Source organism: Syngnathus scovelli, chromosome 13 (genome assembly GCF_024217435.2).
Source record: "Syngnathus scovelli strain Florida chromosome 13, RoL_Ssco_1.2, whole genome shotgun sequence".
NCBI lineage: Eukaryota > Metazoa > Chordata > Actinopteri > Syngnathiformes > Syngnathidae > Syngnathus > Syngnathus scovelli.
Genome location: NC_090859.1, coordinates 13,570,677 through 13,596,289, shown reverse-complemented (window position 1 = coordinate 13,596,289; position 25,613 = coordinate 13,570,677). Strand labels below are relative to the sequence as shown.

General features: G+C 46.0%; 1 protein-coding gene and 1 long non-coding RNA gene across 2 annotated transcripts in view; one reads left to right on the top strand and one right to left on the bottom strand.

Annotated features, from left to right (window-relative positions):
* The window catches only part of LOC125979433 (uncharacterized), a 55,147-nt gene that overhangs the window by 28,389 nt on the left and 1,145 nt on the right, over nucleotides 1–25,613 (top strand). The window contains exon 5 of the long non-coding RNA XR_011087971.1: nucleotides 24,974–25,221. This is a non-coding gene — a long non-coding RNA (uncharacterized lncRNA). The remainder of the gene's footprint in view (nucleotides 1–24,973; nucleotides 25,222–25,613) is intronic.
* barhl1b (BarH-like homeobox 1b) lies at nucleotides 16,240–21,195 on the bottom strand. The gene is made up of 3 exons (XM_049737644.2): nucleotides 20,203–21,195; nucleotides 18,170–18,392; nucleotides 16,240–17,511 (listed from the first exon to the last, which is right to left on the bottom strand). Exons 1-3 carry the CDS (start codon nucleotides 20,660–20,662, stop codon nucleotides 17,211–17,213), a joined length of 984 nt encoding a protein of 327 aa, XP_049593601.1. The 5' UTR covers nucleotides 20,663–21,195; the 3' UTR covers nucleotides 16,240–17,210.

Below are 25,613 nucleotides of genomic sequence, written 5' to 3'. Positions count from 1 at the left end.
GCCAGGTTTTAGTTTTACACCAGAAAAAAATGACATTTGAATAGCTGTGTGCAGACTTTAATAGTACATATGTCCAAGCTCCACACACACACACCATTTAAGAAGAAATCATTGCCTCTAACACTGCTGACTAAAATTATACTGAAATTATAGCGAGGGGAAAAAAAATGTCTATTGGCATAGATCCTCGGCTCAAAGTAAGATTATAAAAGCACACACAGACTGTGCAAACATGTTCATCAAATTGAGAACGAGTGAAAATTCCGCCGATATATTACCAAAAGGCTCTTGTAAATAAGCATGCCGCAAACTCAGAAACATGCCGAAAGTCCGCTGTACGACAAGTCAAGGAGACTAAACTAAGCCTAAACCTAAATACCGCACATACGTTGCTATTTATTTGCGTTATCTATTTGCATTTATTTTGTTTGAGCTGTCATGGGAAGTAGCAGAAAAGAAGATTGTTTCTTATCTTAAATACCCTCTACCCTGATTCCTGTGTAGCTCGCAAAAATAGACTCGTGGTTGCTAACCTTGGGAGAGAACCGAGCTTCAAACAAAACGGGCCAATTGAAAACGCCCGCCCTATTCCCAAATAGGCTTTATCCGCTCCTTCCCAGATGGTTTTGCGAGGAGAAAGGTTGTAAGCCGACAATTCATTTTATATCACAGCTGTCATACCCGAGTAGGCGTCAAATAAATATTCCCGAATAACCGCGACGGTGAGTACATCTCGGTTGATAGTCAACCAAAACGTGTCGGGAGAGGCCTTCACGTGTCTCCGTCACTTTAATGTGAAAATGTAAAACACGTTTTTATGCGCGAGGTTGTGGAGTTTTGACCCGGCAGCTGTCAGCTGATCAAAACGCGGAAGATGTTGTCCTTTGAACTCAGCACTGCGCTTGAATGCCAATCACATACTAAAAATTTATTAGCATGGACTGGATTGTTCATCGAATCAGACGATCTACTCATCGGCCAATCGCGTTGCGTAATACGATCTTTTCTTAAAAACGTGCGTCGGCCTTAAATCCGTGTCTCGAAATGTCACGTGACTACATTTTGTTTGCTTTATGACTTTAGCAGAACCCTGATGCGGCCCAACAATATCGCTTTGGACAGCGTGTCAAGGACTTGCACATTCTTCCCCTAATGAAATGAGATTAGATGAAACTTTAATGATCTCCACCGGGAAATTTGCTAATCTACATGACACATTCATTCAAAGAGGCGGAGTCAAGCGCCGGCGCTCCTCAGCGACATGGCCGTCACTTTGCGAGGGGAAAGAGAACCCGTTCCCCGCCCGGAAGACCCGACATCCGTCACGTTAGCCGTCCGCTGTCAGTCAGCGCCGATGACGAATCGTTCGCTGTCATTTGACAGCGTTAATTAATACAAATAGGAACTGTGATCACAACATGGCTCGGGCGTTCGTCAGAATACTTTAGCAGATGTTCCCGGGACGGGTCAGAGGTCGAAGCGCCGCGGCGGCACGCGGGGCTGACGAGTCGCAGGCAGACATTTGTCACGGCCCCCTCGACACCCGAGATGACGGCGGGATTTTTCGGCAGGCGGCGGAGTTATTTGTCACAAAACAAATGGTTACAAATGTGCTAGACAAATATAGGATAGCACGCCCACTTTGTTTGAACGGCCCCCGTTTCTGCGTCTTTTGTTTCGATAATCGAAATGAAAACATGAAAGGCGGCGACGGCGGCGGTATGTTTCATTGTTAATGAAGCGTGTCGCCGATGAATATTTCACACACCTGCTGTGTGTCTTTGCTGCCTTTTGACTGGGGACCCCATCCCACGTTGCCATGTATGAATGTTGGATTAAACATTCATCATATGCTGTCACAAAACTTTATCCTCGCCTTTTCCAACAGGCCGGAGAAGAGCGGCCTTTGATTTCAAAATAAAACCATTTGGTCGGCTAACATCGGAGCACTCGAGTCATGACCGAAGGTGTAATGCGGATTTATGGATACAGATGAGGTCATCTCAGGTCAATCCCATCCGCCGTGCTGGTGATTACCAAAAAAAGCTTCATCATCAACATCTGCTGCCGGCTGCCTCAAGTGTCTTCCATGTATCTGGCGTGGAAGCCTGCAGGGACGTTTTGATGCACGCTTCATCATACATGTTTTAATCACTCAGTCTCTCTCAGACACGTCCCGGGAGGGCGCCGCCGCTGCAGCAAACACGGAATTAGCCATAGCATCATGCTAATGAAATGCATTTAGAGCATCATTCGGTTCGGGAGATGCGACGACGCCGGCGGGTGGTCGCGTCCGAGAACAGCCGACCTTTGCCCCGCCCCCCCTTTTCTCCACTGACAGCCTCTAAGCAGCCACGCTTCCGAGATGAAGAAAGCAAATCCCTCCGCTCGACAAGATATTACATCGGTGATATCGGTAGGGAACACAGCGGTGGCCTTTTGTTTAGCTTCCCTCGGGGGATGCTCAGTCACCTGTTAAAGGTCAAGGTGATGGCATGTCAGGATTTGAGGGAAAAGCCGCCGTGGAGGAATAAACATGCTGAGAATCGCTATAAACGCGGCGGGCCGGATGGAAGCTAGTTACGGTGTCAGTCGCGGGATTAACAGGTGATCCACTTGGACGGTTGTCGAGTTGGATTCCGATGCAGAGCGGAACTTTTTGGCTGTTGTTGAAATTTCGTCTTTTACTTTGATGGATTGCATCTCAGGTTGCTGGCAAACTCAGGTAGCCGGCGGCTGTTGTCTTTTTTGACCCAGTGTGGGCAGCTGGCGGTGGGCAGGGCATGCCCCGTGGCAGTGCCAGGGGAAGGCCAGGAGGGCCCCGGCCCCGGCCCGCTCCCTCGTCTCTCTCCGGCTCTTGCTAATGGAACGGGGGCTCGCTCGTCCATATGGCGCTCGCGAGTAGAAGCGCGAGAAGATTGCGAAGCTTGGCAGGGTGGACGTCACCAGGCAGTCTCCCGTTAGATATTGAACAGGACAGGACCAGACCTCGGGCCATCGAGTGGCTGGCCCGTCTTGTGGATGTTGATCGGAGGCGATGTGCACCTGCACCGCCGGCCTGCTAGTTTGGACGTGACGTTGGTCCTCCTCTCTGGATCGGGAACAAAAGCCACCTCTTGCGTGGCCCCTCCCCTCCCGCCTTTCTGGTTTTTATCGGTGACATCTGCCGCAAAACAAACTCGCTTAGCAAGAGGAATGATGTGTCAGCGGAAGGTCCTTTAGCTCGCGCCGCTAATCTGTCACACGCCGCTCCTTGTTTATCGCTCGCTCCGGTGCGGCCGTCGGCCTGCCGGCTGCTTGCGCCGCACCGTAATGGCGACAGATGCTGAGCGGCGCAAGTGTGAATCTTGACGACTTTTCCCCTCCCGCAAACCTGTAAATTACAGCTATCGGGAGTCATTAGACCTGATAAAACCGTTCTCCTTGATGACCTCGGAGATGAACGCGCAGTTGTGGATAGTCGGTGCTACCAATTGGGGCGATTTTTAGCTCCGCTGTTAAATTGTTCTAACCTGTATACTAAAAAAAGTTTTTGTTGAATTCATTTCATTTCATCACACTGAATAAAATCATCTGGATTCAGATGTGCTTTTTTGAAACACATTCATTCATTATCCAAACTGTTTTAGCATCTTAAAAAATGATATTTGGATCCAGATGATTTTCAACGACTTGACAAATTGTGTAAATTCCACACGCTATTTTTTGCAGTGTGGTAATAAACACCCAGGAAGTTTTGCGGCTATTTTTTCCAGTTTTGACCTTTTAGGCATTCTGCCCTCTCATCTTGGACTTGGGCCCGAAGCCCCTTCCCGAAACTCCGCGATGACTTTGAAGAGTCTAATAGATGCCCGAAGCTTGTCATTAGTCGTCCTCTACGTCTTTTTGCCGTGCGGTTGGCGGGACGGACACGTCAGTTGTCACCTTCCCTTGCCCTCCCATCGTGTCTGCCCAAAGGGGCAGAAGGAAGGAAGGGCCCGTGCTCCTTTAAGTAGCCCGCGCGACACCAAAAAGGTCGCGTGGCCCGGTCTTGTCATCCACTCTCTCTCCTCTACCCTCAGCGCTCACTTCCTGACCAACGGAGCCAATGGCCGTCCACCCCTCACCTTCTCGTCCGAGCCGCAATCTGTCACCGGGCACCAGGAGCCGCCGCCCCGCCGGCCGCCTTCCGTACACTGCGGTAATGGCTTCTGGCAGCCCGAGTAAGATAAGTAACAGGCAAAAGGCAGAACGGCGGGGGGATGAAAAGACCAACCCTCATCCAAGATGGCCCCCCGTTTCACCCGCCACTTTTCCCGCTCCCCGCTTTGGCCAGGTCGCTTTGCGCGATACTTCAGTGAATAAATGAGTCGTTTTAATCCGACTGACAAGCTGGCATTGCCCGGCCCTGCCCTCCATCTGTACTGGCGGCCAGCGCAGCAGCAGGCCCCTCCAGCTTTGCCCGCGTGCCAACCCAACACGCCGCTAGCTCATCCTGGCTGTAGCTTCACGGACAGAAGGGTTCGAGCTCTGCGTGGCAGCTAGCCTCTTCCACCAAACGAGCTATTTATATAAGAAACGGATTAGCTGAGGGGAAGCTTTGATGAACTGGAAAAAAATCACAAATTTGCTCCCGTCTTGCTCCGGTGCGCGTTTGAATCGCTCGTCTTTGTAAATGGAAAGCTGTGGCCTTTTTTTTTTTTTGCAAATCGGCATGAATTTGTACCGCATTGACGCCAAGCGAGCCTTAAAAAAAAAAAAAATGGCCATCCCAAGTGGCTAATTTTTGCTCGGTCATTGCAGCGAGAGCCGCTATGCAAAAAAAAAAAAAAAAAAGCTTCAGGGTTGGAAAAGACTTGGCTGCAGGAGGTGCTAAACCCTCTGCTCCATTTCCACTCCCCACAAGCGCCTCTCTTCGGCCATGTGTCACCTCCGAGTGGTTTTGGGAACGCACCCGCTAACGTTTGAGCGGCCAATTAAGCGTGGGGTCTCAGTACGGCCACCCGTCTGGGTTCCGTTCAGGCCCGTCACGCACACACACATACGCCCACACACACAGTCAAACAGTCATTTAGGTCCACATTACCTCCCGCCGTGTTATTCCTTCTCATGCTTACCTCCCCCGTCTGTCCTGCTTTTTTCCCATTTTCCTCCCCCCCGATCTGATAGCGACTTATCTTTAGAATTGGAGGTTATGACAATTAAATGCCGAAAAAAAAAATACAGTTCTGCCCTTATTCGACTGTTGCCGGGTAAATTACGGTACTTTAATCCATCCATAAATAAACACAATATATAACCGATATATACAATGATTAAATAAACATTTAGCTTAGCGACTAGCTAGCTTCTAACGTCGTCTTTAGCTCCCTTTTACTAGTTTCATCAAATCCTCGGAGGTGCCCCCCTTTTTTTTTTCCACTTCAGCAGGAGTCAGCATCCACTGTGAATCCGAGGCTTTCTGTTTTGCTACTTTTGCTGAAAGATTAAGCACTGTTTTCCCAAATTAGCCTGGAAAACTTTAAAACAGCCACATAAAAGGGAAATATTATTATCCTCAAGGTCGAACAGGCGCTCATTATCACCCAGATTGAATAATTACGGAACTTAAGAAGTGGAGGGAATTAAAACTCCAGCCTTTTGAAGTGTTTAAGGAGTGTTTATTCCCTTAACTGAAGTGAAAGTGCAGCGCTGGATAATTTAGGTTACAGGCGGCTCGGCGGTGACAGCTGGGCAGCGTCGAACGCCAACCGACATTGTGGAGCTCTGCTTTTTTCTTTTTTTTTTTTTTTTAATGAAGTAGGTTAATATCCGGGAATGGCGTTTAATGTTTTATTCAGCGTGGACAGTGTAAAGGGACGCAAAGTGTTTTGGAGTGCAGATGGGTTCGGGTGGAAGGTTTTACGGCATTTTCCCGCAGGCCGCCGGCGTTAAAGATCGGCTGGAAAGATCCTCCGGAGGCCGCTTCATATTAAACAAGCGCTTTGTCAGCGTGCCATCCTTATTATTCATTACAAATAAATACTTAAGCACTCTGAGCTTAGCACCCTGCTGCTTTACTTCACGTCCTAACTTTTTTTTTTTTTTGTCTCTCTAACCTGGTTGTCCCTTTTTCGGGTCTCCCCCCGCCCCTCCCCTCGTCACTGTTGCGGTGCCCTTCAACTCAGTAGAGCGCTGCGAGCCAGCCAGCGACTGGTGCCCGTGTGCCAAAGCTTCCCCGCCTCGTGTCCCAAATTCTCTGCCCTCACCTGAAGCCCCGGCAGAGCCTTTGTTGTGCTTCCCCGGGATGAAAGCCGTCCACCTCAACTTCCCCTTCCATCTTCTTTCTTCTGTTTCTGCACAAACACAACAAACACTTTCACACAAACACCCTGGAGTTCAAACGCGTACTTCTGCCCAAGGCATTCAAGTAAAATTCTGGCCCACTCCTCGTCTTCCACTGCAGACTTTTGGAAGGTGATTTGATTTTTTTTTTTTGTCTGCCTTGGCGGGCTGGCCGAACGTGTTCGCTAGCTGATGAATTGCAGGCGAGATGCGGGCCGGCAGCCGGCGAGGTGCGGCCAAGTTGCCTTCTCGCTGGCTGCTCGCGGAAATCAGAGAGACACAGCTGACAAGTCTATTTAACACCAAAACGGGAGGAAGCCAGATTGCCACTGCGCTCCGGATAATTGATACCTTCGCCATCAGGCCGCACCTCGCCTTGCCTTACGCTCGTATCCGTTTACATCAGCGGCGGCCGCAACACTTGAAAAGTTCGTCTCCTCAACTCCATTACGCTAATTTACTTTCCGAGAAGATCGCGTTCGATAATTTCCGCCGAGCGCGTCGGTGAGTTATCGTCTCCTTAAAGCTAAAGCAGCGTGCCGCCCGCATTTCTGTCTGTCACAGGCCGGTGGGGGCCCGCGAGCTGGAGAGCCCTGTTGACTGTTAATGCCGATTAATTACAGATACAAACCGCTAATTAGCAGACCAAACACTGGCGTCCGTACAGTTTGTTTCCCCTGCAGCAATTATTGTGAGTTCTAACACAAAGAGACAGTAAACCCGAGCTGCCTTTCCGACACCTTGCGGCGGCGTAGCATTTATGCCAGCGTCACGCCGCCCCCTCCCTCCCCCGACTCGGCGCCACACCATCCTCCACACAAATAAGTAAGCGGCCACAAAGTGTCGGCCAGCCTTAATCCCCTTTTAATTTCCTTGTGGGGCCAGCGCCAAGGCTCTGGCTGCAGAGCGAAGCCGGGCGGGCCCCTGATGGCACGGGGATGGCCGTGGCGACAGGCAAGAGCAGGCCTGGAGATCTTTACTGGGATCCCGGCAAGGAAAATACAATAACCGCACTCCGCCACCACTGTTTGCCTTACACTTGAGTGGGATTTAGCTTTGCCGAGCACTCTGTCGCAAGTATGCGCACACACATGCACACAGAGGAGGACTGTCCTTAACCAGCTCTGGACATGTGATTGCTCCTTTTTCCTCCGAGGACACACACACACGTACTCTTATATGCATATATTAAGCATGCTCTTCAGCACTCAATCACAATCCAAGATGAGGCTATTTATATCTTAATTTATACAGGTTGGGCCCAGCTTAGCGGTGATCGCCACACAGCTGCCCCATCCCGGCAATGCCAGCAAGTATGATCTCCTTTTGAACAGCAATTTATTTTCCTCAACCACCGTCGGAAAGTAAAGGTCCCGTCATTAAAATGGATGCTCTCTCCGCCACGCGTCGCAAGGAAAAAAAGGGCAGGCGAGCCTACCGACGCCGTTCCCGTAATGAAAGGCGTCCAGCTTTGGCCCGCCCGCGCCTCTTTGTCGCACGCTCGCCCCAAAAGGTGGCTTTGAGCGGAACAAAATGGAGAGGCGCTGCGCTATTGTTGCAGACTAAGGAATTTTTCATGACATTTACACACACAGCTGGGGATTTAGCTCCCGAAGCAGCTTCATAACATTCGATAGATGTTATTTACCGGCGTGCACCGGTAAATGCGTCACTTGCGTTTTAAAGGCGAAATAATTAAGAAAATAACATTTTTCTTTTAATTGCTCCCTCTCAGGTTAATATTAAAGCATATGTTGTGACGCATAAATCGTTCTTAGTGGGGGGGGGGAGGAAAGAGAATATTTAATCAACTTTCTCTCTATAATAACTGTTTTCCATTTCTCCCCGCGAAGCTCTTTACGGCAACATAAGGAGTTCGCCCAGCACCTCCGTCCGCTCTCATTTAAGGCTAATTCCTGCGTGGCTGCCGATGTTTGATCCCGTTGCCCATCTGAAGTAATTAAAGGGTTATTAGTAAACAGATATTCACGCTCGCTCACTCTTGCCAACTGTTTCATGCCATCTGCTACTGGCGCCGCGTGTGCGTGCGTGCGTGCGTGCGCGTGCTTTGACATTGGGAGGAAGGATGCTCCCGAACGGGCCGCCGCGCTCTCATCAATTCCAAACACGAGCGAGCGGCGTCATTTTAGGCCACGGAAAATAAAGCGGCGTATTAGTTTCAGATCGCAATGTTCGAGCCCAGTCATTTTTTTTTTTTTTTTCCAGATGACCGTCTCTCTCCTCCTTTCTTTCGTGTCCCTATCTCCCCCCTCCTCCTTCTCCCCCCCTCCCTCTCGCTGCAACTCTGCCCCGATGCCTGTTTTTATCCTTTTTTATTTTCAGTAATATAGAAAGGATTAACCCTGCCGGCCCCTCGATGGTTACTGTTTCATTTTATTCTTATTAAAATCTTAAGAACCTACTTTATTATTCCTTTTCGATACAACCTCAATAATCCTCTGCCTGCCCGTGAGTGAAGTGGGCCTGAGTGTGTGTGTGTGCACGGAGTGTGTGTGTAAAAGCCACAGAAGACCCCAGTAAGTGTGTGTGACTGGTAGCAGCACATCCTGGTCACAGACCAAATCAGGTTTCTGCACATTTAAGTATTAAATAAGTGTCACAAAATGACACTGTGAAATTTTCAAATCTTGCGTCTTTTGGTTTCTGCAGCTGTAATTCCTGGCAGATATGTTTTGCTTCTTTTTTTTTTTTTTTTTTTTCTTCTTCTTCCATCGAGAAGGCTATTACTGCTGATAGGTCTCCGGTGTTTGCTGTGATCTTTCTTACAGCGCGCCGCATTGATTTTATGAAACGTCTGATAAATCTCAGACAGGAGCGAAGCTTCCTCGGATCACGCCGCGCGTGTGGCTGACCCCGGGGCGAGCTTTATTTTGAAAAGCAGTAACAACCTTATCGGTTCAAACGTAGGCTAGCGTTTCTACCGTTGAGACAGATAATAACACCAAAAACGTCGTGGGGAATATAAATGGATTCAAGTTTGGTGCGCTTAGCGAGTGGCAACGCAAGATGGCCGCCGTTGTTAGTCCATTCTATACAAGTGCATGCAAGGTCATGTAACTTTTGCGTGAACGCAAGCTGAGGTGAAATTTTGAGAATAGCTTTTGTGTTTTATTTTCAAATCTCGTGCGTCATTGCTCACTTGATGTCATGAACCCAGCATTTAGTTCACTCTCGTCCATCTGTAGGCGTTCCATCGCGAGCAAATCATCTTCATTAAATCTGCGCTAGCGCTCCAAGGATTACACTATCGACTTAGCAAAAAGGTCAACCATATTTGATTCGCTCAAAGGTTGATATTTATATCCATCTATTTATCGACTCCACTTTCACGAGATTGCCGTCGACATTTGCATCGGCGCTGTTTTTCCTCTCTTTGTCCCCGATTTGCGCACCTTTCCAATTTCTCATTTTACAGTGCATTATATTCAAACGAGAAGAGAATAGCTGGGGGGCAAAGTGCGTGGAAGTGTTCCATTAATATTTTGCTCACATGAATAAACTCATCTGCCGATCGGAAGATTAAATCTCAGCCTATGTAATTGTCGAGTAACTTCTTATTCGAGTGGTCATGTTGCCATCTTGCTTCTCTGAGCTCCGCCTCCTTGCAAAGATGGAGACCCCCCCCCCCCTCCCTCCCTCCCCCCCTCCTGTGTGCCAGGGTCACACTGTCAAAATGACTCTTTTTATTACAGTTCATAAACAGCGGCTCCCCCAGTGGCCTCGGGAAATTTCACATAAACTTTGATCAAACAGACGTTAGCCTCGTCGGTCCGCTCCCCGCCTCTCCGCGCGCACCAAAATAGCTCCGCTCAATCACAGGCAGAGAAAACACGGCGAAAACAGTGCAAATAGCAAGGCGCTCGCTGATATACCAAGTCATTATTGACCACGACGGCGAGGGAATAGATCTCATATAAAAACAATAAGTTACTCTTTGCCTTTTCCCCTCGGCGAGCCCGGAGTAGAAGTGGAAAAAAAAGGAAGGCTCGCGCCAGCCAGTAAACTTGACGGCTTAGAATTAATCGCTTCGAGGGGAGCTTCATCTAAAGTGATAAAAGCAGCCAAAGTCAAAAGCGAGCCAGCGTGTGTACACGGAGGCCGGACCTTACAGGAAGATCTCCCTCGTTAGCCGCCGACCCGACGCAGTTGAGACAACCTAATGGACGTTTCCATTCGTTAAACTCGTCGATCGCACAAATGACATCAAGTTAAAACACATTTTCTTTCAGTCGCCGTTCTTCCACTTTTATCTCGGTCGGCTCTCTTTGACCCGTATTTTGTTTTGTTCTTCTTAATTGCGCCTCGCTTTGTTGTCAAAGCACTTTGTAAACAAATTGTCTTTAAAGGTGATATATAAAAATAGTGCTCTTATTCTCACGATTGGATCAAAAGCTACCCAGTAAAGTGGATCTAAAAACAAAAAAAGGCAAAACTAAGTATACTGAAAGAAAAGCCAAATTTGTGACATGAAAATTGGATCTTATAAATCCACGCCGTGTAAAAATCTTTGACGGTGCGGATTTTTATAGGACGCCTGTTTATCTTTGTACTCGTGTCAGTGTTTACAAATGCGTTGGAATTATTCTGGATGTTTGTCCCTCTCAGCGTATAAGATGCTACTGCTGCTGCAAAAAAAAAAATGTTATGAGAGCAGTCAGGAAAAGTTGATTCCCATAAAGAGGCTAACTTGGGACATCTGTTGTGAAGCGCCACTTGAATCACGATTCACTGCTTTGCAAATTTTCGACTCCACAACACAACTAGTGTGTGTGTTTCATTTTTTACAGCACTCCAGCAAGCGGGAGAATTTGTTGTGTTTTCTCCGAGTCTTATTACGAGTTCGGGGACTGTTAAAGCGGGACTCTCAGTACCCATCAGGCCTCGGCGCCTTTGTGCGAAGACGACAAGCGTGCGAGTCGGCTTCCCCCGATGAAAACGCACACACCCGCCGCCGCCGCCGCCGCTAAAGAGGTTAAACTGCCGCGCCTGGCACAGCCAATTGTATTGATAAGCGTTTGAAGCTGCTTTCCTCTCTGTGCCGCCATCACGCGTCACGCTCTTTATTTGGCTTGCCACTCCAGGCAAACTTCAAACCTGGGAGAGCGTGTATTCCTGTACTCAGGTGTATATAGTCATGTGTGTGTGTGTGTGTGTGTGTGTGTGTGTGTGCTGAGCCGGGGCCCTTTTGGCTGCTCTTTGTTTGTGCTGCCTGGATTCCATAAACCAGGCCTGTGATCTCCCAGGCAACATGCCTCCGAATTCCTCCATGTAAATATATGGCTGTCACTTTGTCTGATGATGAAATGAGCAATAGGAGAACGAGCCAGGCATGGGAAAGCTTCTCAAAGACGTCGGCCATCTTTGAAGCGGGACCGGGAGTTCCTGGTGACTTTGCGTGGGATCTCTCTCGCCGTCTGTCGTTATGCGCTTGTTAGCCCGAGGTCCTCGTCTTGGCCCGGAGTTATAGCCGTGTCGGGCAGCTGTTTGGGCCAGCCCTAGGGGTCCTCGGAGGCAAATGGCATGTCAAGGAGTGGTCACCGAGGTAGATTGTCTCGGTCGCGCTCGGCTTCACCGCCACCGGGCTCACTTGTCCAATTAGGGGATCTTTGGCCCCCCCCTTTAGGTCCCCAACCTGTCCTTTTGACGGATTCTTCAATGTGTCTGGCTCGAGCACACCTGACACCCCGCAAGAACACACACGCACGCACATGTGTGTGTGTGTGTGTGCCCTCGCCAATATAGGAGCATCTACAGTAACACGTCTAATAATAACGTTCCCCTTATTTAATTGTCAAGATATTTTCTGTCGCCGTACAAAGACGAAAATATGACTAATGTCCCACTAACGCAATTTTTGAAATGATTCGTTCGGCGTTCACACAACAACGCTTTAATTAGTGAATGCGGCTGAGGTTTTTTTTTTTGTCTTGCTACCAACCGGTGTGCTCTCCATCTCTCTTTTTTTTCCTCTCTCTTGCCTGCAGGCTACAAAAAAAACATCAACAATCACCTTGCTGCCGGAAACCTCAACGGCGCCCTCTTGACATTCCCGATATTTCACTTTCTTTCCCAATCCGAGTGCTCCGTGCCGTGTGGCAAAAGAGAACGCTTTGAAAATGCGTCCGCGCTAACATTTCATCACCACTTTGACATCCAGTCAGTAACTCCAACAAACATTTTCACATCCGCTCATTTAATTAACTCTCCGAAGAAGGCTGAATTTAAAAAAAAAAAACTGGACAACCACATTGCTCCAATTTTATGCAAATGAGGCTGCTCCACATTTGAACTTTATCGTATGTAATCCCACATTGCTCCCGCTAGCGAGAACCTGTAGCTTGACTGACATGACTGATTTGATCCTTTTACTCGAACTAGCTAACAGTCCCCCACCCCACCGTCTTGACCCCCCCCGAACGGGCGGAGGGAGGCCGTTTCAAAAATGCGTGGTCCTTCGTTGCTCTCTGCCCTCCACCAGGAGACAAAGTATGAGAGAGCTGCCAGACATCACAGGAAAAGCGCTGTTAAAAATACATGTATAGCACCCCTCATCATTTATTGATGACCTCTGCTGCCTTTATGTTTATGAGGTGAGAGGCCTCCCCATGGCTTCGCTCACTGACCCCTCAGGTTGCCCAAGAAACTGCCTCTTCCCTTTTAATTTAGCACACTTAAAAATAGATTTAGGGCTGACCAGTCGGATGCGCTTTTCAAGTTACTCACAAAATACGTGGCAATTAATTTGCAACGGGGACACGCGGTCAGGGAAGCGCAACCTCACCTGCTTGACAATAAGGAAAAAAATAAATGATTACTTTTGCTATTTGTGTAGCAGTGTGTAGCAGTTTCATGTTTAGCAACCATTTTGTGTGCGGAGGGTATTTTTCCTTCGAGTCATCAATATTTGATTCCCGAGAATTTTATCCACGGGCTTTACCCCTTGACAAAACTCAGCAGAGGACTGTTTGGGCCCGACTTGTTTGCCGCCTAAAGGGGCTGCAGTGTGAAGTCAAATTGTGTGAGTTCAAACAATATTTAATATTTTTTTTTCCCGAAAAGGTTTTTTTTTTTGTCAGAGCGTCACATTCAGGGTTGTGCAGATGTATTTGTTGTTTCAGGTTGTGCTCTGGTCCCAGAGGCGTTTCCATGGCTGGCTGCTTGCTGGAGGTCAGGGCCTCAGGGGTGTGGATTTTTTTTTTTTTTTTGCAATGTCATCTGGTTGAAGAGGCCGGTCACGCTCAGGGATGAGCGAGCAGCGAGGCCTGTGCTAACAACAACTTATTGATTGAATAATCTGTGTCATCTGATGTGGATATAGCTTACAGCGGCCCCCTACTGAGCACTACACAGGTTTCATTACCCGCTGGTGTTGGAAACATCCCGTCAAGATGTTTTTTTTTTTTTTGCTCCCAGGGCTTCTTTTTATACACTGCTATCATTTGATAGAAGTTTGAGTGATCTGAATATAGTGCTGACTTGACGTTCACGTCAGCCATATTCTATTAACCTGCTGCACTCGAGCATCTTTCAGGCTGTAATGGATGAAAAAAATTTATCTGGTCTGGCACCTGTGGCTTTTGAGCATATTTCAGCCCCTGCAGCCCCCCCCCCCCTCCCCCGAGATGCTCTGCCAATGACCAAAACGCACTTGGTTTGCACAATCCTGTAAATCAAATATTATCATTGCTTCAAGATGGCTGCCTTTTGGGCTTCCATTCACGACTACCCTCGTCCATCTGGAAAAATGGGTGATTTCAGGTCTGCGGAGCAGCAGGTCCTCCTCCTCTCCTCCTCTTGCGCCCCGCTCCATCCCCAACCCTCCGTCTGATCCGAGAGGAAAGCTTTCATTATTTGCCCAGATTGGGATGTCAATCCCCGCGCCCCTGACCCGAGTTGTAGTTGTAGCCCGTCATATTGGGCAAATGATTAGTGGGGTTATCTCGCCTGCAGTCTGCACGTCTCGCCTTGCTCGTTCCTCGCGGGCCCGACGTACCTCCAGGCAAGGATGCGCTTCCTGGGCTCTGCCATCATTTCCACTTGCTTCTGCTTCATCCTCATCTTCGGCTTCTTGAGGCTCGCTCTGTTCACCAATCAGCTCCTTTTTTTTTTTTTTTTTTTTGGAAGATAGTTCAAATGCATTTGGGAAAGCACATGATGGGGGAGAAAACTTTGGCTAAACATTTCAGTTTAGGGGAATTACCAGTTGGTCTAGTTAGAGTAGGTGTCTTTAGAAAATAATGATGACAAAATGTGTTTTGAGACCATTTAAATGAATTAGGTTATAAATTATAAATTGTGACACACTAACATCAGTTTTTATTTTCTTCAACAGTCTTTTTCCCAAACTGTGTTATCATTACGATTAGGAATCCTCGGGATTAAGAAAAGTCACTGATCCTTTGGCTCTCTCTTTGTTTCTTTCTTTCTTTTCTTTTTTTTTCCTCTCCACATGTCGGGAGCTCAACGAGACTCCATCCGCACTTCATTAACCCTGAGCTGGGGACAATCCGTGGGAAGAGCCGGGGGATTTAGTACCAGCCTTTCACATGCAAAGAAAAGGAAAAAAAAAATAGTCACCCAACAGAGCCCACCCCCCTCCCCTGCCCGCCCCCTCCTAATATAATCACATGTAGACTTTCAAGACTAACCTTTTATTGGTCATTATGTGAATCAGACACGGCTCGCCATGATGAGTCTGTAATGATCTTTTGGCAAGTTGGGAGGCGTTTCATTCCCCCTCCTGTTGGCTCAGTCCACGCATGCGGGCCAAGCCGTCACTGTATTTTTAATGCAATTTTCCGCTTCATAAACGCGCCAGTTATCAGGCCGTCAGTCTGATCTTTCACGGTGGCGAGTCCGCGGACGACCGCTAAGTGGAGGGGGGGCAGGAACAGGTGCCATGCGCGGGCGGGCGACAGCAGGGGGAGCTGCCTATCAAAGCCATTATCGACTTTCAATTAAAACCTATTAAAGTCTTTTGTTCTAATCGCTAACATCGGCTCGCCCGGACGCATCTGAACTGATTTGACCTCCAAAAGAAGTCGGGTATAGCAGACTTGGAGAAGAGGAGGAGGGGGGGGGGGTATATAGCATCAAGCTGGAGGAAGGGGGAGGAATGGGAGGGAGGGAGAATGCGCTACCGCTGACCAGCTGTCCCCTGCACGCTGATCCCCGGCCTGCAGTCAGCTCCAAGGCCGCTCAGCAGCTGTCGGGCCGGCCTTGGAACCGCAGCGAGCATCCAGCAGCTTCAGCGAAGGGGAGGATGGAAACAATCAATTTCCAAATGGGATCATTTAGGACACTTAAACAATTGCGCACATGCCATTAATATTTCAGCTGGTGCGTTGTTTACGGAAAACCAAGTAGTGGTGCTGCTGTTAATTTAGGGAAGTGGTGGGCACTTAAATTCATCTGCCGTTTGACGATTTACAGATATGCAATATCAAAGAAATATATATATATATATATGAACTGTCAAATCAAAGGAGGGAAATGTGTTGATTCCAATTATTCTCTCGCAAGCTTCCTCTGCAATGTTTATTTTGATTTGAAGTTTAATTAGAGCAGCGCCTATGCTCACTAAGGTTGACACGTGTACCACTTGATTAAAAATGGATCATAGTCTCAAAATCTTCTACAATTATTATCTATATTGTGTATGACCTGTAAAGTCAGTCTGTCGTGTCGAGTTATTGACCAAAATGTCCTGGTGCGTTTAAATGCTTTGGTAAAAATCTGAGCTAACTTTTGAGACAAAAAAATATTATGATATAAGATATTTTTAAATAAATTATATTTTTAATCTTATAAAATAAAACATTCTAATGTCAGTCCCAGATTGTTGCTTTTAGACTTCCACACACGCAGTTTAGAAAACATAAATTAAGCTATGCCGGAATAAATATAGTCACACGGTTAAATCAAAAGACTTTTATTTCCACATTTATAAAAGTATTTGTTTTGTTTACATCAACTCGCCCCCTCCTATGCCGCTTGCTGTCAATTTCACCAAAAATGAACTCGAGGAACGAAAGAGAAACGAGAACCACTCCACAAGCTTGCATCTGTAATGTTACATTTTTTTTTCCACCAAAAGAGAGGAGAACAGTTATTACAGCTTCATATAAACTAACATAAATTAATTTTTGAAAAATCACAACCTCTGTTCAAATACATCTAAAGCAATCAACAGGCTGCTTGAACCTGCAGCAGGTGCACCAGGGCGGGTTTTGTTGGAAGGGATTATTTAAAGAAAATATTAACTGCTGTGATATAGACAAAACTTGTCATTAAATGAATTGGCATTTTGCATCAATCAAAAACTCCAGCTATAAAAGACCACATTTTGAATATATTGATTTCCATATAAGGGAACACCTGTAAATTAATTTTTGGGGATGGGCTAATCTAGCCTATATGATCAACTGCATCACCGTGGTGTGAAAAAGACACAATAGATTTAAGAAAGAAAAAAAAAGTCTCCTCTGTCCAATGTAAAATATTCTTATTTACAGATTTTTACAGGTTAAGTCAAAAATAATAATTTACAAGAAAGCAAATTTTTGGATCGTTCAAAAGATGCACTTGTAGCGTCGTCGCAATATAACAAAAATCATTATGGTAAAAAGCAACCGCATGGAACGACGAGAACATATTTAAAAATACCAGATGAATCTAAATAAATACATAACTTAGAGCCTTTGATTGATACGGAAATATAAATAAAACATAAATAAAATTCCCCCAAAAAGGAGTAGTGAAAAGTTCCCTCTTGGACGTTCGTTTCTGATTCGCACCAAAAAAGTTCGTTTTTTTTTCACCCCTCAATAATATTTTTCGTTTCCCGTGTCTTTCGTTTTTATTCCGGTTCTATCCGGAAGTCCGGCTCACCGCTGCTGGCTCGGCCGGGAGAGCACACCGGACATAGGGGGTAGAGGCGGCGGGGGCGGCGGTTCGCTGCCTCCCTGCAAGCCGTGCAGCAGGATGCGGGGCACCAGGGGCCGCTGCAAACTGGGCGGCGGCGCTGACGGGCCCCTGTACAGGTAGAGCGCCGCCCCCGGGTCCAGGTTGGACACCAGGCTCTGCGGGTAGAAGTATGGCGACGGGAACATCCTTTGCAGGGCCGAGTAGTTGCCAGCCTCGGCCAAGAGTTCCAGTCCCACCGCCGTCTGACGCTTCCATTTGGTCCTATTAAAAAAAAATATATATATTAACTTTTCGTTTTATCTCCGAAGTGGCCAATTAAAAGGCGGAGGTAGCCATTAGTTTATTTATTTATTTATTCATCTATCGATCTCATCTATCTATCGGTCTTTAATAGTCTCAAGCTGCCCTCTTGTATTCACACCCCAAAAACGTCGGCGTGCACTCGACGCAGGTGAATAATTCATTTTCAAGATAATTGAGGAGATATAGTGCTTTCTTTGAATTATTGATACACACACATGCAAGCATGCATTATTCACAAGCCAAAGTGTTGTTTTTGTATTTATTTATGACATTTAGATGCCCGGGTGTCGAAGCTGCGGACACATTCTGGCTTAAGATAACACGTTACAAAATCTGTTTTTGCCTTTTAAAAAAATCATATCAAATGTCAACTCATTTTCTGTAAATAAACAAACATGGAGGATAATTGATACCGTTTTAAAAAAATACATAAAATAGTCATTTAAATTGCGACGAAAATAGAAATTATTGACATTTATTTCAAATTATAGTTATTAAATTGAGGTTTAATAAAAGAAAAAATCTAAATCCAATTTTCACTATAGCAAAACTTTTAGTTGAATTGCTCAACTTAAAATATTATGTGGTGCAGTGCAGTCAAATGAGCCGCTCACACCTTCGGTTCTGGTACCAAGTCTTGACTTGCGTGTCTGTGAGGTTGAGCGAGGCGGCCAGCTCCATCCGGTCCTGGACGCTCAGGTACTTTTGGCGCTCAAAGCTGCGCTCCAATTGCGCCAATTGGTGGTCCGTGAAGGCCGTCCTGGCCTTTCGGGGCTTCTTAAGCCGGACTTGGGGGCTGTCTCTGCTACTGGAGATCTCCCTGTCTCCCTCCTCTTTCACTGCAAAAAGTGGAGGATACATTCAAATCTGAATGATGATTATTTGTCGCGCACATTCGTGAGTTTGGAGTCCAAGTGCCCCCCGCCCCCCAGTTAAATTAAAATTTTTACACGCTTTTTTTGATATTACATCACATGCACAGCATTGCAGTGGTTGAACTTTTTATTGCACAGATTTTGTATGCTCGAATTATTATTTTCTAAATATTGCGTTTTCTTATTATTTCGGCACGTGTAATATTCTTGCGAGGGGTGGATTTATGTAATCCGATCAAAATGTCCTCTTGTTGAATTTTCTTTATTATTTCTAATTTGCTTAAAACGTTTGATGTTGGTTTTTTTTTGTAGGTTAGAGCTCTTATTTTGCAGCCCACTAGTCCTTGAGCAAATATATTTCCCTTTATAATATGCAATGAATCACTTCCGATATATCCCTGCAGCCTTCAATTTGATTTTTCTGTGTGTGTGTTTGACGTCAGCTTCCCCCTCCTGCGTGGAGTCATGTCAGGGCGAGTACTTTGATTTTAACACGCAAAAAAAAAAAAAAAAAAGACGGGGGTGGGGTAGGGGGGGATCTTTTTGGTCGTCTCAAGCATGCAGCCGCACAATAATCCGCCTAATTGAGCCACCAGGGAAAGGACAAGAGCGTCCGCGGGAACTTCACACACGAGCGTGGAAATAAATGAGTGGCTGGAACTCAAGAGCCGCTCGGCCTTGAGCACCAACAAATGTGATTAGTGGCGTGGACAAATTGCATCAAATGTGCTGATATATCGGAGGAGGAGGCTTGCTGGGGAAGAATCAAAAGCTTCCGTGCATGCATGGAGACGCTCGCCCTGCAGGCTTCTTCCACTCAAGACGTCATTGTGCATATGCGCGATGACTCCAAAAGATGGCGACGATTATCGCAATTTTATTATTATTACTTGCATAGAGTTTTATTGTTTTTATTAGAGTGCAATGTGCATGTTTTGGGATTTCATAGTGTGTGTGTGGTTCTAATTTCGGCGTAGCCTGCAGCAGTGGACTTCTTTTCCACGAGCCGTTTCATTGAAGTGTCAGTGTGTGCAGGTGACATGTCTGTTAAGGCTGACATGATTGGAAACAGATCGAGCTTTCATGATTTTTATCTGGAGCTCCTACTCTTCAGACCCCCACCCCACTCCCACCCACCCACCCACCCACGCACCTATCTCGCCCGCCTGCTTTCTATAAACATGCCATCTGTTTGAAATAGGTTTTAAATTCAATATAGTAAATAAGAGCGATCACAATTTATATTGTAGTTTTTTTTAATGTTATCTGTTGGAATAATATAATAATAATTCGCAAATTGATGTTTATTAAAACCCAGCAGTCTCTCGCTGTGACAAAAATAAATAGTTTGGACAAGATCTTACTATTCTATTTATTAATTTGGGATAGGAAATATTTTCAGTGCAAAATATAATCACAGTCACGTCCCAGAAAAAAATTATCGTGTCAAATTGAAACTTTGACATATATTGAAAATATTCGTATGTTTGCAGAAACTATATTTGTAATATATTCCCTTAAAATACATTTTGTTTCAGTTTGTTTTATTGACCGATTATATATCTGCGTCTCTGCAGTTTTATAGCTCTTCTGCAATTACTTTTATTTTTTATCAAAGTTAGATAAATTAATTGATGTTGTTTTATTCCTTATTTTATTTAATCACCGATTTAACTGTAGATATTGTTGCGAACGGTTTTTTTTTTTTAGATTAAAATGTCAATTTACGCTCGGAAGAACAATTCGACCACCCCCGACCGATGTGCGCGCTCACCTTTATATTCGCTGTCCGACGACGAGTTACTGTGAATTTTCTCCATAAAGTCGTCGGCAATTTTCGCGACCAGTCTGCCGGCTTCTTGCGTGGGTTGTCCGTTACTGGAGTAAGGCGCGCAGGCGGCCAGAGGCTTACAGTCCGCCAAAATGTCTCTGATAAGGAAGGACGAGGTCATGGTCCTCTGCTGGGACCCGGCCGAGATCCCGGCGGGGCCGTGTTGCAGGTGAGGCGGCAGGCCGACACCGCCGTGTCCCTGCCTCGGGGCCAGCTCGTCGGCGCACTCCCTCCTGGGCGAGGGCGGCGACGAGCAGCCGCTTTCCGCGTCGGATCTCGGGCTGAACTCCAGGGGAGAGCGGCACTCTCCGGCCAGGCTGTCCCCCTTGGACAGCGGACTTCCGGGCCTGTGGGAGAGCAGCGAGTCGATGCCGAAACTGGAGCCGTTAGCGGACCCCTCCATTGTCTTGACCGGGGCGGGCGGGGGTGTAGGGAGCTTGCTCCTCAAACTACCATTTGGTATTTGAGACAAGTTTATTTTTCTTCAATGTGGTCCAAGAAAATGTCCTCGCGTTTCGGGAAAAAAAATGTTTTTCTTCTTATCATATAATAATATGAAATCCTATAAGTAGTCCCTGGCGTCGTCCATCCAGTTCGGGCGTCCAATTGGATTTCTTCGATCACACCCTCTTTACGATTTCACGCCTGGAGCGGGCTAAAAAAAAAAAAAAAAAAAAAGAACTCAAGAAGCCGTTTCAGCACCATGGACAGGTACCAGATGGATCGCCGGGTCACCTCGTCTCATTCTTTAGCGCACTGAACGCACAAGGCAGGTGGAGTCGAGGACGTGCATGCGGATGCGCCGAATTGCAGTAAAGTGGGTTAAATAGTCCCAACTAAGGCGAGAAGGGAGGAAGTGGTACCCCCCAAAAAAATGGAAGTTGAGGAAAAGTCAGGAGCTATAGGTTTTAAGAGCGTCGCGTCCACGTGAGTCCCCTGTGACACGCCTTGATTGGCTGACGGTGGACCTCCCTGCACGAGCAGCCCCTCCTTCTGACGTCCCCTGCCTACCGGGCTCATCCTCATTTTGATAAGAGACAGTGGATTCATCAGGAGACTCCGATGCGAGTGTTTACAGGCAATTTTCACACTGTTTGCTTTCATTACATCATTGATGAGGCTTCTAATGGGGTTATTACGAGGGATTGCTTTTCATCCTTTTGACCGCTTTCTTTTTTTTTTGCGTCCCCGAGTTCCTTTATCATCATTTCCAACGATATATTTATGGCGAAAAGTGGAAATAAAGAAAAGAAGTGAAGCTTCCAAAGAAGTCTAAAATAAATTCGCTTTTCTTTTTTTATTTCATTATTCATGCTGAGTGGCGATTGTTTGCGCGATGCTTTTTTTTGTTTTATGTCAATACATTCTTGAATAATTCACTCGCGTTTTGAATGTGGTTGAATAAACACCGCAATGTTTTTATTCTTTGCATTAAAAATACGGGCGCCCCATTTTTATTTATTTTTTTATTAAATAATCACCAAGGCCCCGCCGTCTTGCTGTCAGCATTTAAAACCACAATAAGAATCTAATAGTCCCCGGTAATTGTCAAAGTTCGAGCTGCCTTTGTGTGTTCCTTTGCACCTTAACAGCCATGCAAAAGCATTGTGCGCACTTTTAAGTGCACAGCGCACAACAGTTTGCCCCGCGACGGCCTCGACAGCCCCTAATAATCTAACGCGCACACACACCATGTGACCACCAGATTGGAGGCGCGCGTCGGTCCCAGACACCGGCAGGTTAGTGAATCCGCTCCCGGCTCCCATGGGGTCCCATCACGGTTGCAAGCTGTCACGAGTGAGGCGGGGACCAAGCAGGCTGATAGCAGGCAGCACACACCCTGCCTGCCTTGGCTGCTGCTGCTGCTGCTTTCTCATGAAAAGAAGCAGTGGGTTGATGGTTTGCGCCATTACGCACCCCCCCCCCCTCCACCCCGCGCGCTTTTGTCTTATCGCTGTGTTCGATCTCATTCTCAAAAGAAAAGTTGAAACAACATTAAAATATAAATTATTGACGTTTATTAGTTCGCACAAAAAGTAAGCTTTGCATTATGCAAACAAGTTTTTTTTAATTTAAGTTGGGGGACGTTAGGGAAAAAATAGTTCTGTTAACTCTTATTTTATTATTAAAATTCTGGTAAGCTTATTTTCACCACAGGAAAACTTAAAATATTTTTTGACAAATCGCCCAACCTAAATTTTTATCGAAGTTTGAAATTTTGAGTTCACCCAGCTTTTTTTTTTTTTTTTTTTTTTTTACACAATGGAGTTGTAAATAAATGATAACGAGGTTAAATGACGACTTGCCTTTTGTGAAGGTCTGAGTGTGGAACTTCCTCGTGGTGGTTTACTAACGTCTCCAAAGTCCTCATTTGTGGAACTGAAGTGAAAAATTCGTTTGATGGGTTAATATGAAGTCAAAAGTCTTTGTAGTCATTTTTACCAAATCCAAGGAAATAGTCGAGATTTATTTTGCAGAGTACAAAAAAATCAAAACGTTTGCCTGCATGACTTACTAAAAAATGTTTAATTTTATTTTACATTACATCTTAAGGTCCCCAAAAAAATATTTGTAGTTATTTCAAATGACTGATCATGGTTTGAAAATATTTGAATAAATAATTAAATGCAGGCAAACAAAAAAATCAAACTAAAGTCACAGCCAACGACTGCTTGTGTGATATTAACGACTTAAATGTTTGATTCCTCATAAACGGTGCCAAATAAAATAATTGCAACTTTTTGGCAGTTATATAGCCACTGCGATTTTTTTTTTTTTTTTTTTTTGCATTGATATATTTGGCACTCATTTAACTTCAGCTGGGATTGTTTTTCTATAATAACAGTTTAATTATCAAAGTATTCACAGCCAATGTTATTATTTACTATACTGGAAGCAAACTTCCGATTGGTGGATTTCCTCCATAACTGGACTGTCAGTTTTGATCGCGTTTCAGCACTTTGTTTTGCGTCTCGCGGTTATTCCAAACGCGCTCATAAGCTTTTTCTAATAAGGCCTGCTGGGCCTCTTCAGCTTGCCGCTTTTTTTTTGTGGCAAAACAAGTGAGATGAGCTGCAGCTTTTTATTCCCTTGTTTCCGTTAAAACGCAACCCAGATAGGGTTTGTAATATTGTTTGTCGTCTTTGAATAAACTTTGTCATTTCCACGCTTTAGCAACATCAAGTAACGTGCGTCTTTTTGAGGACGACTCCCCTCAACAAACAAATAAGAGTGAGCTAAGGGGGGTGAGGGGGTAGACCTGAACCAGTCATGGATGCAAATAGTGCACCTGAACGCCATCAGGTAGTGGAGTTGACAGAAAATAATGAGAACCCACTGAATCTTTTATAAGGTTAACAGTCACATTTCCCAGTCAGCTGTCACACAAGAAAGAATTTAGCACATGCATGCGGACCAAATAAACCTTCATCGGCTCATTAATGCTGACGGAGAAGGGGAGGGGGGGGGGGGGGGGGTCTGGACCGCCAGCCACTGCCGCCACCACCTTCGTTTTGTGTCGGTAATTTGCGGCGGAGACAGAGCCCCTTCTCCTGGAGAGGAAGACGAAAGGAGGTGGGAGAGAGAGAGAGGGGTAGAGGAAAAGGGGAGGGGAGGGGGCGAGGCCCAGGGAGGGGGTAGGGCTGGTGGAAGGATGGCGAGCGCACCAGGAGTGTGATTCTGCTCTAATTGGAAGCATTGGGCATTGTCAACAGAGGATTTTCAGCTGCTCGCTGACAGGTAAAGCCGTCAGAATGATAGCCCACTTGTCAGCGCAAAAGACCAATAAAAACAAACCACTTTTGATTTAATTGGAGGCCTAACCATAATGTGTGTGTGTGTGTTTGAGATAGACCATGTGTGTTGCCTGCAGGGGCCAAGGCCATGGGGAGCCAGGAGGAAGCGTAAAAGATGAGTGGGGGTATTTGTGAAAGGAAATCATCACTCTTACCGTCAGTACGCTTTGGGCCCGCCTCGATATTTGCCACACTTTTCTTGTGGTCGTCATCTTCGGGATTGGCCAGAGGCTTCCACCGCAGTAATAGTTGGAAAGGACTTTTAGCGTCAGCGATTCGCTAGTACAAAACCCAAACTGCCACAGGGACAAGCAAACAGAAAGCAGGAAGGGAGAGGGAAAAAGTCGAGGACCGAAGGCTGACCAGGAAACTGACACGGACAAAAGTCGTGACAGTGTTGTCAGTATTCGGAGTACAGCAGGGGTCAATCTTAGGTCCCTGTGAATTTAGTCATAGCTGTAATCCAAGCAATACACAGAAAATACGTTCATACTTTTGCTATCGGTTCATTTAATATTGTGATGGGGTTCTTACAGGTCTGGTCCAGTTCTTACTAGTACCAGGAAGTTGGTATCTTTTTTTAAAAACACATAGCTCGGTGTTAAATGTAGATCTAAATATTCTCCTCGCGTTCCTTTATGAATGTTCTGTGCCTATGTCGATCGACAGGACTGCAATGATTGTCAAGATTCGTTTCATTTTTGATAGCAGATTTTCGGAGACTTTGATTTGTCAAGCTCATCTTCAACTGTCATCTGCGCTGCGCTAAAAATAACAAGCCTATCAAATCATAATCTGACTAAATTGGCTTTGACTTAAGTGTTTTTCCTTCATCAGCATAAGATCACCAGCGCCCACTACTTCCCCGTTCGGCACGGCTCGCGTGCCCTTTGTAACCGGTGTTTTATTATTCTTGACAGAGTTCAGCGAACACATCTGGGCGGGATGAGGCGGGACGCAGGGTCGGTGCCAAGAGGCCCGGAGGTGAGCGAGGAGCCAACGGAGACGGGCGTGGCCACGCTGAGGACGAACATCCATCATGATCAGGCCTCCTGAGGAATGCGGGCTCCTTCAAACCGGGCTTGACCCTCTTTTTGCTGACCTTTGGCCACTTGAGCCAAAACTGAGGAGTCTGACACAAATGAAGTCAAGCAGATCCCACCAAACCGTAAGAACTCATTTCAATTTATTTCTCAACTGCATTGTTTGATTGACTTGAAGCAATAATGTGCTCCATAAAAAAAACAAAAATACTTTGATGAAAAATATGCCACTCTTCTGACTTGTTGTTTGTCAGAAGCAAGTTCTAAATTCCCCAAAATACATTTGAGTCTCATCTTCAAATCAGAGTACACATTCACACAGTTGGCTCTTGAACTAGCAAATGTTTATACGTTATATTATAGATTTGCCAATCTGTTGCATACTTCAGGAAATAGTCTTAAAAAATATATATATTATTTTTATTCTTCCCTTTTCAGAACCCCCCCCACCCCATGCGTGGGGATCCCAACATTGCTTTCTGGCCTTAAACTCCCCGTGTCCTAATTTGGCCAATAT